A 15,221-nucleotide genomic window follows, 5' to 3' on the forward strand; every position below is an offset into this window, starting at 1 on the left:
ACTGAAACAGATCATTTATCTGAAATTCAAATGGGCCTGGGAGTCCTGTATTTTTATTTGCTAAATCTGGCAGCCCTGCTGAGGAGGCAGGTTGTGGTCTGAGTCATCAGCCAGGTGGAGAAAGTAGTTTCAGAGTCGGCCGCCCCTTCTCGGGGCTCCTGAAGTCACAGCGCTCAGCCTTGGAGAGTTGTGGTCCCCACCTTGCCACCTGGCAGGTACAGGACAGGCGCTTGTGCTAGGATTCCAGATGGCTAAAATGCCCTCAGCTTGGTGCTTCTAGGAGGAACTGGGGTTCCTAAGAGAGGTGCCTGAGGCTGACATTTTTTCCTGTCCCCTCCTGGCCCTCCCTAGCTTGATCGCTGCATTCCGGAGGGCCTCATGGGAGGCCACACCACTGGGTCTCCTCTGAAGGACCTTCCAGAAGGTGAGCTCCCCAGCTGTCCTTCCTCCTCTGCCGGGCATCAGCCTCCCTCCATCCCTCTCCCCTTCCCCATCCTCGAGTGCCTTTATTAGTTAGTTTGGTCATTTATTCATTTGCTTGTTTATTCATTTTTCCATTTAGAACTTCCTTAGGCACTAGAGGAAAGGGTGCCTCTTTGCTTCAATTAAGGCAGTGATCAGCTGGCTTTAGGAAGGCTCACTTTGAAGAAGTGGTTTAAATGGAAGTAAAAAAAAAAAACAAAATACCATGTGTTCATCAATTTGTTACCGGCCTCCAGTGCATTCCACAGCCTTTTGGCAAAGCACTGTACTGCAGGGAAGGTGCTGGGCCTTTTTTATTTCTGAAAATCGTGGTGTATCTTCTAAGTTCTCTCATTCTTTGAATTTAAGTCTCTTGATCTCAGGCTCAAGCCAACTGAGCGAAGGTTCTGTTTATACAGAGACGACTGGGAGGTGTTTTCACACTGACCCTGGGCGCTCAACCAGGGTGGCTGCAGGCACCTGTAGCGGGCTCTCCTGAGAGCAGTTGTTGGAAAGAAATTGATATGTGAGGCAATGTATTAGTTTAGGTAGGTTCCTCTTCAATCTGGCTCCACCCCAAGCCCATAAAAAATATACAGATGAACTTCTACAACTTAAAATTCTGAAATTTATATTGCCTTGTACACAAAATAATGGCCTTATATTGTATCAGCCAGGAATTGCATTTTGCTGCAAGTAACACAGGGCTTAAAAACAGTGGCCGAAGCACACAAGAATACTTTCTCTCACCTGAAAGAAGACCTGAATTAGGCAATCTAGGTTGATGCCATGAGTCCAGGGTCATCTGAGATCCAGTGTCGTATTTATTGCTCAATCCTAGTATGTGAGTCCCATCCTCAGAGTCACCACCTGGTCCAGGATAGCTCCAGACGCTCAAGCCATCTCATCTGTATTTCAGGAAAAGAGGAAGGGGAAAGGACGTATGCCCCTTGTACTTTAAAGAATCTACCCAGAAGTCCCAGGCAACACGCTGCTTCTCTTTCATTGCTGGTTCTCTCATTCTTTGACTTTAAGTCTCTTGATCTCAGGCGTACAGTTGAACAAAGTTTCTCTTTGTACAGAGAAGGCTGGGAGGTGTTTTCACACTGACCCCGGGCATAGTCGTGGGTAGCAAGAAAGGCTTGGCTTGGAGCGTTTTAGCTAGCAGGGTTGTTTCTAAGGATGAAGAGAAGCATGGATACTGAGAAGCAGCTAACCACCTCTGCCATGTCTGTGCTGTGGTTTATTCATCTTCTAGAGAGGCTCTTGGTTGGAAAGACTTAGAGGTGGGCATATGTGACCCGTAGAGCAGGCACAGGAATTCTCCGAGGAGGGAACTGCTGCAAACCCCGTATCTCTCTGCTCCATCACTTCTGTCCCTTTCTGCTACATGGGAAACTTCCTTTCCTTTGCATTGTGTTGGAGTCCTAGGAGAAAATACTAGCTTACCATAAAGGAAGGTGTGTGTGTGTGTGTGTGTGTGTGTGTGTGTGTGTGTGATTTCGTCAAGTCACAGAATCCATTCATACCTTCTTTTAAGACACACTCATTAAATGACTCATTTCCCATCACCACTTCTTTGGTGAAAGCCTTCATGTCTTGCCTGGATTGTTGAAATTGCCTTTTTCCGTTGGAATTCTGCCTCTCCCAGTCCCCCTTCTCCACTTCTCACCCATAACCTCCCAACTCAGTCTTGGCAAAGTCAGTTTTGCTGATAATCCTGCCCAAAAAAACTGTAGTGGATGTGCTGCTTAATTTTATGTGTCAACTTGGCTGGACCACAGGGCCCAGATACACGGTCAAACATTATTCGGAATGTTTCTGTGAGGGAGTTTACTGGATGAGATTCATATTTACCTCCGTGGGGTTTGCATAAGTAGATTGCCCTCCATGGTGTGGGTGGGCCTCACCCAATCAGCTGAAGGCCTGACTACAACGGAAGACTACCCTCCCCCGAGCAAGAGGCAGTTATGCAGCAGAGGTGTGCGGACTTGACCTGCAGCATCAGCTCTGCTTTGGGTCTCCAGCCTGCTGGTCCACCTCGCAGATTTTGGACCTCCAGCCTCAAAAATAATCATATGAGCTAATTCCTTAATATAAATCTCTTTTCTATACACAGATCTTCCTCAATTTATGATGGGATGACATCCTGATAAACCCATCATAAGTTGAAAATATCATAGGTCAAAAAATGCATTTGATACACGCAGCCTCCCGGACATCCCAGCTCAGCCCCGCCCACCTCACACGTGCTCAGAACACTCACATTAGCCTGCACGTGGGCAGACCCCTCTAACACAAGGCCTAGTTTATAATAAAGGGTTGACTATTTCATGGAGTTTATGGAATACTGTACTGAAAGGGAAAAACAGAATGGAGTGCGGGTCCAGATGGTTGTCAGTGTATCTATCGGTTGTTCACCCCCGTGACTGGGGGCTGCAGCTGCCCTGCCCAGGATCAGAGAGAGGGTCGTACTGCACGCTGGTCCGCCAGGGAACGGTCCACCTTTGAAGCGTGGTTTCTTCTGAATGCATATAGCTTTTGCACTGTCATAAAGTCGATAACTTAAAAGTTGAACCATCGTGAGTCAGGGACCGGCTGTGTATGCACAGCCCACTGGTTCTGTTTCTCCGGAGGACGCTGCCTGACACAGCGCTGCTTCTGTCTCTGGTGACATGCCCAGCTCTGAGCAGGGCACACAAGGCTTTTACCTCCTCCTCCGCGTCTGGTCCTCTCCGTGCTGAGCCCCGCGTGCGCCCGCCTCCGCCGCTACTCACAATTGCTGGCCGCATCGTGTTGTTTCAGTCACAACCTCTGGGTACGTCATGGGGTGTTTTGCATCTGCGCACACCCTGTTCTCTTTGCCTGTGATGTTTTCCTCCCCAGACTGACTAGGTCTGTGAGGTTCAAAACAGTGGCCAGTAGCCACGCGTGGCTACTTAAATATAAATAATAAAATGAAATACAACCAAAAGTTCAGTCCTTCGGTCTCACCAGCCACACTTCAGATGCTCACTGGGCACAGGTGGCCGATGGTGGCTGTTTGGGGACAGTGCAGACAGGGGACATTTCCATGGTTGCAGAAAGTTCTATGGGAAGCTTTTGCCCTTTGCCTGATGACCTGATAAAATGAAGGCACAGGTCAGTGCACCTTCTTGAGACTCTTGCTGCAGGCCCCCTCCCGCTCTGAGCTTTCCTGCAGCTTTGCTTTGAGAACTGGATGAAAGTTGTGATGTCTTCCTCCAGGAGCACACGGATATGCACGGGGGTGTATACATCATAAACACAATTTCAAGGTAATCGTCAGCTCCTTTAAGGGTGAATAACAAACCCACAGGACAGGTTTGTCCTGTGGGTTAATAACGACGAGCTAATACTACGTCATGCTTGCTGGTGTAACAGCTGACACTTCTGTCCCGCTCGCGCACGCCTGTTCTGAGCACTTTACGTGTGTTAACTCACCTGCTCCTCAGATCAGCCCCACAAGGTGGCTTCTGTTGTCCACATTTTGCAGATGAAGAAACCAAGGCACCGAGAATTAAAGTGCTCAGGGTCACTCAGCTAATGACCCAGGCAGCCCGATTCCCGCGTCTGGGTTCCTAACCTTTCCAACGAGGGCTGAGAACCCTGACCGCCCGCCCTGAATCTGAGCTCCTTGATGACAGAAATCGCATCTTATCTTTCTGACCTTTGCAGATCTTCATGACGCATGGTGCGTGGTAGACGTGAAATGAACGCTGGGTGGAAGGAGGGTGCTGGGACTGCCTGAGTTATACAGCGGCTTAAGGCAAAGTTGTCACGGCCCTGAGACCTTGGATTCTTCCCCTGGGTGTCTTTTCCTTTTTCTTTCTTCTTCCATTGGCTGTGGTTTGTTCCTGACCCCCTAGGGCCGGGAGAGGCCCCGAGTCCTCAGACCTGCTTTGCTTGGCAATACCAGATGGAAAGCCAGCGGGTGCCCACCTGGCCTCCCCAAGTGGGGGGCCCTGCTGCACCCTGGCTCTTATCACAAGGCCCTTCCTGTCTTTCTCAGAGAGCCCTAGGTGGCTTGAAGTGGCGTGGGCTCCGAGGCCTGGGTGTGCTTGCTTCTGTGTCCTGTTGCAGTGACGGCCTGCTCTGGCCCTGGCTGGGGGCTGCTGGCATTTCCATATACCGAGCTAGGTGGGAGGTGTGCTGTGCTTACTCTTATTTATATTAGGCCCTTGTTTTCATCTGTGTCCTCCTGACCTTGAGTTCTTTTGGGGTTCATCTTGCCGGTGGTAGTTAAAATTAAGCCAAGTCATGCTAACCCAGAGGCAGAAGATGAGTTGGAGGGGAGGGGGGTTGACCTTTCAGTGAATCAGTTGCTCCTCTGGCTGTGCTTCAGTGTCCCAGGCAACCCCTGGTGCCAGATGATCCAGGGCAGGCTGAAACCCGGAGAAGGTGGGAAGGGGGCAGCCAAGGTCCCTGGCGATGAAGGGCTTGGAATAGCTCCTGTTTCCAACTCACCGTCCTGGTGGCGGGGGTCTCACAGATGTACAAAACATCACTGCCTTCAAGGAGTTAGCAGTCTTGTCAAGAAGGCCAAGTGAAGGATAAAATAATTCGAGATACGTTGTCAGTATGTTCATACGTTGGACAGTTTTCAAAGTGTTAATAACATGGCAAACTGTTGAAATATAAGTATAGAAGTTTGGTCTTGTGAATTCAGAGGGTAAAATTTCACCCGGCAACAAATTTCCTGAAGACCCACTGGGACCTGGGTTATACATCAGTCAGCTTGGAGGAGGCGAGGTCGAGTAGGAGGGGAATTAATTAGATCTCAAGGGAATGACATTCACACCACATGATTTAGTGTATACAGTGAAGTCCTTATTCAGGTGAGTTTTCATATCACGTAAACGGGCACTTCCGAGGGTATGTGCGCCCAGAGAGATCAATGTCTCCATTGGTCTGGAGCTACAGAAGGAGAAGATTACAAGGTGCATTTGGATGACTGACCACCAGGAAGTTGTTTGTGGCTTATCATTGGTACCCTAGTGTGGTACCTAAACTAAACAGAGTACACTATTAAAATAAGACATTTCTTAAACGTCTGCCATGTACTGGCCACTTGGCTAGGTTTTGGGAATTAAAAGTTCAGGCATGGTCTCCCCGTCACTAGGGCTCCCTGGGTCGCTGGGTGATGCGCTGTAGAGAGATCATGGAAACTCCCTGTGAGCTCTCCTGCTGTAGCACCAACTCTGAGGGCCCTCAGCCCGCAGGACTGACCAGGTGTCTCTGGTCACCAGCATGTGTTGGGGGCCCAGGGGTTGAGTTGTCCTACTGTTCCCCCTCCTCCTGTCTCCCTTCATGGCTCCTCTGTGGGTGTCTTCCAGCCCTCCAGGCCAAGAGTAGAAAGCTTTGCGAATCCTCTTCCCAACCATCCATCTTTAGTTGCCGAGTAAGTTGTGTGAATGGAAGTCACTTTGGAATGGGCATGTCCCCTGCCCCCGTTAACAGCAGCCTCTTGGGAGTGAAGCCAAGCAGCTGTGTGACGGAGGCACCGGCTGGGGGGAGGCCAGTCCTGGCCAATGTCAGGAAGCTTTCCAATTGAGAAGCCCCTTTTGTGGATCCCAGACTGGCGGGGAAGGGGCCCTTGACAGATACTCCCGTTATATCTTCTGAGTATTTCTTATCTCAGAGGCAGGAGGAATTTTTTTTTTTTTTTTTTTTTTTGTCGTAGGGCATAGTTATTTATTTATTTTTATTTTTGGCTGTGTTGGGTCTTCGTTTCTGTGCGAGGGCTTTCTCTAGTTGCGGCAAGCGGGGGCCACTCTTCATCGCGGTGCGCGGGCCTCTCACTATCGCGGCCTCTCTTGTTGCGGAGCACAGGCTCCAGACGCGCAGGCTCAGTAGTTGTGGCGCACGGGCTTCGTTGCTCCGCGGCATGTGGGATCTTCCCAGACCAGGGCTCGAACCCGTGTCCCCTGCATTGGCAGGCAGATTCTCAACCACTGTGCCACCAGGGAAGCCCAGGAGGAATGTTTTTTGAGCCCATTTATTTTAATAGTGTAGAGGCTGGAAATGTCTTTGGAGCCCATTTGGTCCTTGGTACAGAGCTGGGGGTGGGGAGGTTGGCCGGGACTTGTCCAGCTTTGGATGCTCTACAGAGAGAATGCCTTGGCCAGAGGGCTGGGCAAAGTGAATGTGCAGATGGCGTTGTAGAGATAGTTTGTCAAACTGAGGGTGGCCCGGTGGGTTCTGTGGTTTCTCATCAGGGTCTAGAGACATCGGTCTTGTCAGCCTCCCCGCTGGACAAGTGGAGTAATACAGGGCCTGTGCTGGTGCTTTTCCTCTTCCAGGGCACTGCAGTCATGGCACCTGGGTCCGAGCCTGGTCTCCTTTCTTTCCTCCTTTCCTTCCTTCCTTCCTTCCTTCCTTCCTTCCTTCCTCCCTCCCTCCCTCCCTCCCTCCCTCTCTTGTATAGTTGATTTACAATGTCATGTTAGTTTCAAGTGTACAGCATAGTGGTTCAGTGATACATATATCTGTGTGTATAAATATTCTTTTTGAGATTCTTTTCCCTTATAGGTTATTACAAGGTATTGAATATAGTTCCCTGTGCTATACAGTAGGTCCTTGTTGTTTATTTTATACGTAGTCTATATCTGTTAATCCCAAATTCCTAATTTGTCCCTCCCTCCCCCCTTTCCCCTTTGGTAACCATAAATTTGTTTTCTATGTCTATGTGTCTGTTTCTGTTTTGTAAATAAGTTCATTTGTATCATGTTTTAGATTCCACATGTAAGTGATACCATGTGGTATTTGTCTTTCTGTGTCTGATTTACTTCACTTAGTATGATCATCTCTAGGTCCATCCATGTTGCTGCAAATGGCATTTCATTCTTTTTTATGGCCGAGTAATATTCCATTGCATATATATATACCACATCTTCTTTATCCATTCATCTGTTGATGGACATTTAGGTTACTTCGGTCTCCTTTCTTTCTAGCCGTGTGACCTTGGATCAGTTCCTTAACCTCCGTTTCTTTGGGTTTCAAATGGGTACAGCAATACTTACCAACAGGGCTATAGGCTAGATTCCATAGGTGAATACTGGTACAGCAGGAGTTTAATAAACACCCTTGACCTGGTTCCTTTTATCCTTTTGGCAGTAGAAGTGAGGTGCAGGTCAGGGCAGGGCTTACCCAGGTTTCTGCAGTTTGGTTTCTGCTCTCCTTGGAAGTGCTTTGTGCTGATAATGTGCTTTGTCATTGTAAGTGGGTGCCCTCCCCCCTCCCCCCCTCTCTTCGAGGGACAGAGAAAGAGAAAGAGCCCAGGGTTTTAAATCACAGCAGAAGAGATCAAGATTAGAGGTGAGACATTCTGGGCAGCCGGAGTGGTTTGGCCACTAACAGGATGGGGGTGGCCAGTGTTGGACGCCACCACATTTTTGGTAAGTTGCCCATGTGGGCAAGGTGGGTTTCGAGGAGTCAGGAGCCTTTCCAGTCTTGTAAACCTGTCTCTCGCTTGGCTAAAATTTGGGCTCTTTACCTCCCCTCATTGGCAATCCTACAGGTGTTTTGTTTTATTTTTTAAATTTTTATTTATTTTATTTATTTAGCTTAAATTTTGCCTTCAGTGAGGAGCACCTTTGATAAATACCTTTGGTTTACCTAATCTTTTAGTGAATAGCATTTTCTTGAGTTTTGTGATTACGTGGCAGGTAAATAGCAAAAGTGATAACTGATGAACCAAAGCCTTCAAAAAACATTTCTTTACCACGTTTTATTATGGCATGTTTCAAGTGTGCACAGAAGTAGAGAGACTGTCAGTGAACCCCAGGCACCCGTCACCAGCATCAGCAGCAACATCTTGCAATCCTGTGTTCCCCAGTGTCCCCAGTTTTAATGGTAAAGCTGTTCACAGATACCATATCACTTTACCCATAAATACTTAAGTGTTTATCTCTAACAGATAAGAACCTTTAAAAGATCACATGTCACACCTCACAAAATGAATAACAGTTCTTTTTGTATCATCTCATGCCCAATCCTTTTTCAGATTTCCCTGGCTGGTTGAACAATGTATTTTTCCTATGATCGGTTTAAAGCATTTGACTAGAAACAGCTGTTATATTTTGATTTGATAAATAGGGTGGGCCTCCCCTTTTCCCTCATGTGATGCCCTTACTCAACCCAGTGACATAATTTTGAGTGTGAGGAAAGAACTATGTGGTAGATAAATAGCAAAGTAACAGCTGATTAAGAAGTGCATCAAGAAGCAATTTTGTAAGCTTTTTATTACGGAAAATTTGCAAATATATACAATAAAGATGACAGCAAAAGCAGACTAGCTCAGTGGTAAACTCACCTGCTGATGGACTGTTTGCACATGTCTAAGCCAGACGCTGCGTTCCAGGCCGCGGCCTCAAAAATCCTGCTGTAATTACATGTCTTCTGTACTGGGAACCAGGCTCCCTGGGAGATAAGAGAGGCCTCGCCCTTTCACCTCCAGTCTGAGACATCCAGTGACTTGTTCAAGGTTGAAGACCCAAGACAATGGTCATTGTTGGTGCTGGGAGTGTACCCTGCTGCTCCCAGTTCTTTGGACACAGGACGGGGCCTCACAGTGGTCCAGCTGTGCCAGGCGATCAATGCCAGTTCTGTGCAGGGCAGGGGAAGGTTTCTTCCGCCAGCACTATGGTGTGTTTAGAACCGGGGGCCCTGGGATTGGAGAGCTGCAAGGGGCATGTTTGTCCACGTGGTCCTGGTGGGCCTGCCTTCTGGAGAGCAGGCCCTGGAGATGTTGGCAGCTCTGCTCACAATCCCCAGGTAGAGGGAGGGCTGTGCCCACAGAGGCAGAACGGGGTGAGGGCCAGCCAGCCTCCTGGCTCCCCGCCGGAGAGAAAGGAGAGGAGTAGGAGGTGAGAGCAGGGACAGAGCTTTGCCAAGGCAGCTGCTGTCTTCGGGTGCGAGACTGGCTGTGGCTGAGCGGAGGGAGATGCCGTTCCTCATCCTGGCGTCCCGATTCTTCATCCACCCACCTCTTGGCTCCCATGCTCCCTCTTCCCCATGGGAAACCAGCAGCCACTCATGAGCTGTGAAGGACTGTCATGAGGCGTAATTACAGAGCCCGGGGCTCTGCCCACACAAAGCAGCCCCCTCCCCTCCCTCAAAACCTCGGGCCATGGTCGGGCACCCTGTCGTGCCCGGGGTCTGTGCTGTTTTCCAGGGAAGCTTCCCTGACGGGTGCGTGTGTCTTTCTGACCCCGAGACTTGGAGATGCTGTGCTTCTTGTGTCCTGGGAATGACCTGGGGGGGGGGGGGCGGTTTGGGGACAAGGCGGAGATAGAAATAAATGGGAGGATTTGCGGGGAGGAAGGTACAGCCCTGCTGAATCTGGGGAACCCTCCCCAGCAGAGAGGCTCCCCAAGTGAGCACGTATTTGAGGAAGTTAGAGGTGGTATGTGACTTGTCCCTTTGAGCAGGCCAGTTTACTTGTTAGGCTCTTGATTTCGCTTCTGTAAAACAAAACGGTTGGTCTCCATTGTTTCTATCTCCTCGAGCCCAAAGACTTCGTGATTCGACCCCCGTGGGCCAGGGGTCTGGGTGTGGTGCTAGCTCCCGGCGTGCTGCTGGGTCACGAGGGCCTTGGCCTTGGGCACCGTCCCCTGCCTCAGGCCTGCCCTGGACCGACTCTTGGCAGCTTGGAGCCCGGCCACATGAGCATGGGAGCAAGAGGGAGCCCAGGGGGTGGATGTGGAGGCACTTTTCTGGCTGGGGAGGGGGGCGCAGAGAGAGGCTCGGCATCTGTTGGGTCCCAGCAGCGGCAGCAGGCCTTTGATTTGGGGGCCCGCGTGGGATGTGCTGTTCCCGGAGACCCCGCCACGCGTGGCTGGCAGGCTGGGTGAGCCACGGTGATCGTGCAGGGAGAGCCGAGTGTGAAGGTCAGAGACGGCCGCGGCTGGCCAGCCCTGACCTGCTGGCTTGGGCTCAGAGCCCCATGCCCTCCCTCCTGCCAGCAGCTTTTGGCTGGACCGGGGACCGTCTGTAGGGAGGCAGATGGTGCCCACCTGAGGCCGAGGGACAAGTGGCAGGTGAGTGAAGCGGGAAGCCCCCGGGTGCGGTGTGGACGTGCGTGCTGGGCCCAGAGGTCAGGCGCAGGCTGATGCCTCACACAGGAGACAAGCAAGGTGGGCTCCATCCCAGATGAACCTCCCCGAAGCCCCCAACCGAAACCCTTGAGTCAGACCCAGCCCTGGTCACTCTGGGGCCCTGGATGACCCGGGGAAGTGGGAATTGTCCTACCAGAAACTGGGTCATAGCACCCTATTGAGTGGCTAGGCCTTCCCCGCACCCAGGGTCTCACCACAGTGTACCCCCAGGGTTCCTTTATGACAGGTTTTTAACTGTATGATTATTTATAAAACAGAGCAGGAACAAAAATGCTGCTTTAAAAAAAATTTTTTTATTTTATTGAAGTATAGTTGATTTACAGCGTTGTGTTAATTTCTGCTCTACAGCAAAATGATTCAGTTATACATACGTATACATTCTTTTTCATGCTCTTTTCCATTATGGTTCATCACAGGATATTGAATATAGTTCCCTGTGCTATACAGTAGGACCTTGTTGTTTATCCATTCTACATGTAATAGTTTGCATCTGCTAACCCCAAACTCCCGATCCATCCCTCCCCCACCCTCCTCCCCCTAGGCAACCACAAGTCTGTTCTCTATGTCTGTGAGTCTGTTTCTGCTTTGTAAATAAGTTCATTTGTGTCATATTTTAGATTCCACATATAAGTGATATCACATGGTATTTGTCTTTCTCTTTCTGACTTACTTCGCTTGATATGGTAATCTCCAGGTCCATTCACGTTGCTGCAAATGGCATTATTTCATTCTTTTTAATGGCTGAGTAATATTCCATTGAATATATGTACCATGCCTTCTTTATCCATTGAATATATGTACCACATCTTTGTTATCCATTCCTCTGTCAATGGACATTTAGGTTGTTCCATGTCTTGGCTATTGCAAACAGTGCTGCAATAAACATAGGGGTGCATGTGTCTTTTTGAATTATGGTTTTCTCTGGGTATATGCCCAGGAGTGGGATTGCTGGATATTATGGCAACTCTATTTTTATTTTTTTGAGGAACCTCCGTACTGTTCTCCATAGTGGCTGCACCAGTTTATATTCCCACCGACAGTGTAGGAGGGTTCTCTTTTCTCCATACCCTCTCCAGCGTCTGTTATTTGTAGACTTTTTAATGAATGCCGTTCTGATTGGTGTGAGGTGGTGCCTCACTGTAGTTTTGATTTGCATTTCTCTACTAATTAGCAGTGATGGGCATGAAGATGCCGTTTTGATGAACACAAACCAGAGACTGTGGATGGTAGCTGAGACCTTCCACCAGCCTTCATTCGTTGTTGGCCAGTGTCTAGGCCAGCCCGTCCAGTAGCACCTCCCGTGATGCTGGAAGTGTTCTGTGTCTGCACTGTCCAGTGTGGGACCACCGGTCACATGTGACTCCTGAGCCCTTGAAATATGACTGGTGCGACCGAGTAATTGAAAACCTGATTTATTTCATTGTAATTAAATGTAAACAGCCACCCGTGGCCAGTGGCTCCTGTATAAGACATTGCAGATCTAGAGAATAGTTAAGTAGGTAATTGCAAATGAGAATCGTTATTTTCTTTACTTTTTATTATAGGAAATTTCACATATATACAAAGTAGAGTAGTGTAGTGGAGCCCTATATACCCTTCACGCAGCTTCTATAATCACTAACCCACTGGCCAGTCTTGTTTCGTCTTTACCTCCCCACACCCCGACCACCCCAGCTCTCCCTTCTGTGTTATTTTGAAGCTGATATAATAGCTTTTTAATTTTTGTTTTTAAACCGCTCATCTTTAACCCCAGGACAGAGCAAAACTATTTGACCTTGATTTTTTCTCATCCCTTAGGACTCCTGACATTCTGATTTATTGACGAGCCTTCCACTAAACCAGCTGCAGGCCGCCCTGTACGATGTCTCTTAAGACTGCTCACGGCTTCCTCGTATTTCTCTGATGAGAGATACGCACCATAGATCTTTCATGTAATTTGTAATATATATTGTTTAATATGTTTTATATTATACAGTTTAATATTAACTGATAATGGCTCAAACTGTACATGGTAACATTTGGGACTGATTAAAAATTGATGTCCCATATGTTCATCACATTTTTAGATCTGCAAAAATTGGTCCAGGAAAATTGAGTTTGACAGAAATAATGGAAAACTCCATGGCATAGGCTGTATGATGAGTAAAGTTTGTGGATGAAACTGCTCTGTGGCTCAAATTGATTTGAAATTGAAAAGAACTGATCCTAATGAAAATAATTTTGACTAAATAAAAATGAAAAAAATTAGGAACACTGGATATGAAAAATAATCAAGGAACTAAATGGACTTCATGACATTCTCTCCAGAAAATGCTTCTGATTAAAATGTTTGTGTCCGGGACATCCTCAGGGTCAAAGTGGCCGATGCCCATCTCTGGACACTCTTCCATTAACCTCAGACAGGCTTGAAAGGGCGTGGAAGGAGGAAGTTTGCGGAATTGAAAGTCTCAGACTCTGGCAACTTCCCGTCCCTGGGATTGCTCAGAACACCGGCGGACAACCAGAGCTTGAGTGAAACCGAGAACACGTGCCCTGTCTCCTGCCCGCTTTGATGTTCATCCTGATATCCCTCCCTCACTGGGGATCTTTGATCTTCCTCAGATGGCTTGGAGAGGCATCTGTGGCTTTTCTCCATGAGCTTCTAGCTGGGGGATGGATTCTTCCAGCAGCACATGCAACAGTCACCGTAAAGGGGCAAGGACAAAATTGTATCTTTTTTTTTAAAAAGGCAAGGACAGGGGGCTTCCCCCCAGCGGATGTCCAGTGCAGCAGGCACCTTGACCTTGTCCTGCTCTCCTGTGGGGTGGGGTCATCCCAGCCAGAGCACTCGGGCCATAGAAGGCAGGCCCCCCTGTGGTGCTCTGAGGCCCATGGCCACCAAAGGGCTGTTGCTGCCCTCACACTCTGGATGGCCTCTGCTCTCCCCAGGCTGGTGACTTTCTGATCCTCTTTAGGAGGCAGTGGGGCACCCCATGTGTCCCGAGGTTTCCAGAAGCCTCTTGTTGATCCGTGATTGTTCCCGTCGAGCACTGGGAGGTGCGTGCAGATGGAGCCCATTGGTTCCTAAGTAAACCCAGAGAATCCCTTTGGGTTTCAAGTGCTAATGGCGTTCATAGGGAATAGGGAAAGCCATCCAGGGGCCTGTGACCTGAATGGGAGTGTGGTTTTGATAGAAATTGTGACTGCCCCATGCTCCCCTGGGAGTGGGGTCCAAGTTGTTGCTGAGAGCAGGTGAGGGAACAGGGTCGGGGTGCAGGAGAGGTCACACTCAGAGAGCTTTCAGCATCAGCCTCTATAGACCCCACCATCTGCTCCCCAGCTCCTGACTAGGAATGAGCTCAGCTCTTACACCGGGGATCTCACATCCCTTACCCCCTCACTCGCACTCTGTGGAAGGGAAACGTGCTCTCCTTGGTGGCTGACATCTTTTCTCCCCGCAAACCCCCTACCCGTCCCCATCTATTTAGCAGTGGCCAGTGTGGCCCTGTGATTAGGGAGGAGAAGTAAGAGGGACCTCGCTTGGGCTTCCCTGGTGGCACAGTGGTTAAGAATCCGCCTGCCAATGCAGGGGACACGGGTTTGAGCCCTGGTCCGGGAAGATCCCATATGCCATGGAGCAACTAAGCCCGTGCGCCACAACTACTGAGCCTGCGCTCTAGAGCCCCCGAGCCACAACTACTGAGCCTGTGAGCCACAACTACTGAAGCCTGTACGCCTAGAGCCCATGCTCCGCAACAAGAGAAGCCACCGCAATGAGAAGCCCACGCACCGCAACGAAGAGCAGCCCCCGCTCGCCGCAACTAGAGAAAGCCCGCGTTCAGCAACGAAGACCCACCGCAGCCAAAGTAAATAAATAAATTAATTAAAAAAGAGGGACCTTGCTTGACCAGCACCTCTTGGTCAGGAGTGTGTAGCCCAGTGGGTGGTATTTGGTAGAAGTTTAGCATGAAGGCACTGGGTCAGGGTTTGAATCTGGACCCACCCTTGCTACCTGTGTGACCTTGGGCAACTTCTTTAACCTTTCTGAGCTTGGTCTCCTTTATAAAGTAGGGATGACACTTGGACGACCTCACAGGGTAATTTTGAGATCTAAATGAGACGTGTCCCAGAACACCTTATTATATATTATACTCAGAATAAATGCTCCAACAGTAGCTGCTATGATTTTCTTCGTAATCATCTAAATCCACATTTAGGGTTTGTTAGGAGTCAGGTACTGGGTTACTCTCGTCTTGCAGGCTTTCTGCGTGATCTGGAACCACCCGTAGCTACAGCATGGCTTTGGGCAGCCGAGTGACACGACCCCTACCCTTTTTCAGTTTCTGCAGCTCACTGGCTGGTGTGAATCCCACGTAGGGGCGCAGTCCTGCACAGTTTGAGCTGCCATCTGGTCTTTGGTCCCTCAGCAGCTCCTCTGCCTGTGTATTATTTATGGGTAGACTGTCCACTTGCCCCACGATCATGTCACTGGCAACGTTACCCAGGTTGCGAGCACCTTGTGGTAGAGCAGAAATAGCCCCACCAAGGGTTGGGGGCTCTGGTTTCCTGGCTCTGGCCATCTACCAAGTAGCTGTGTGACATTTAACAGGTGGCCTTGCTTCTCTGGGCCCTCCTTTGAAAAAC

General features: G+C 49.3%; 1 protein-coding gene across 3 annotated transcripts in view; it reads left to right on the top strand.

The window, feature by feature from the left end:
* The window catches only part of SH3BP5 (SH3 domain binding protein 5), a 70,820-nt gene that overhangs the window by 37,051 nt on the left and 18,548 nt on the right, over positions 1–15,221 (top strand). Inside the window, exon 1 of one of the 3 annotated variants that reach the window (XM_007166988.3) lies at positions 14,120–14,443. The exons of the other annotated variants lie outside the window; for them this stretch is intronic. Coding sequence (XP_007167050.2) covers positions 14,351–14,443 — 93 coding nt within the window. The 5' untranslated portion in view covers positions 14,120–14,350. Of the gene's footprint in view, positions 1–14,119; positions 14,444–15,221 lie in introns of those variants that run through there. 3 annotated transcript variants of the gene reach the window in all.

The sequence above is a fragment of the Balaenoptera acutorostrata genome, chromosome 4 (genome assembly GCF_949987535.1).
Source record: "Balaenoptera acutorostrata chromosome 4, mBalAcu1.1, whole genome shotgun sequence".
In the NCBI taxonomy this organism is placed as follows: domain Eukaryota; kingdom Metazoa; phylum Chordata; class Mammalia; order Artiodactyla; family Balaenopteridae; genus Balaenoptera; species Balaenoptera acutorostrata.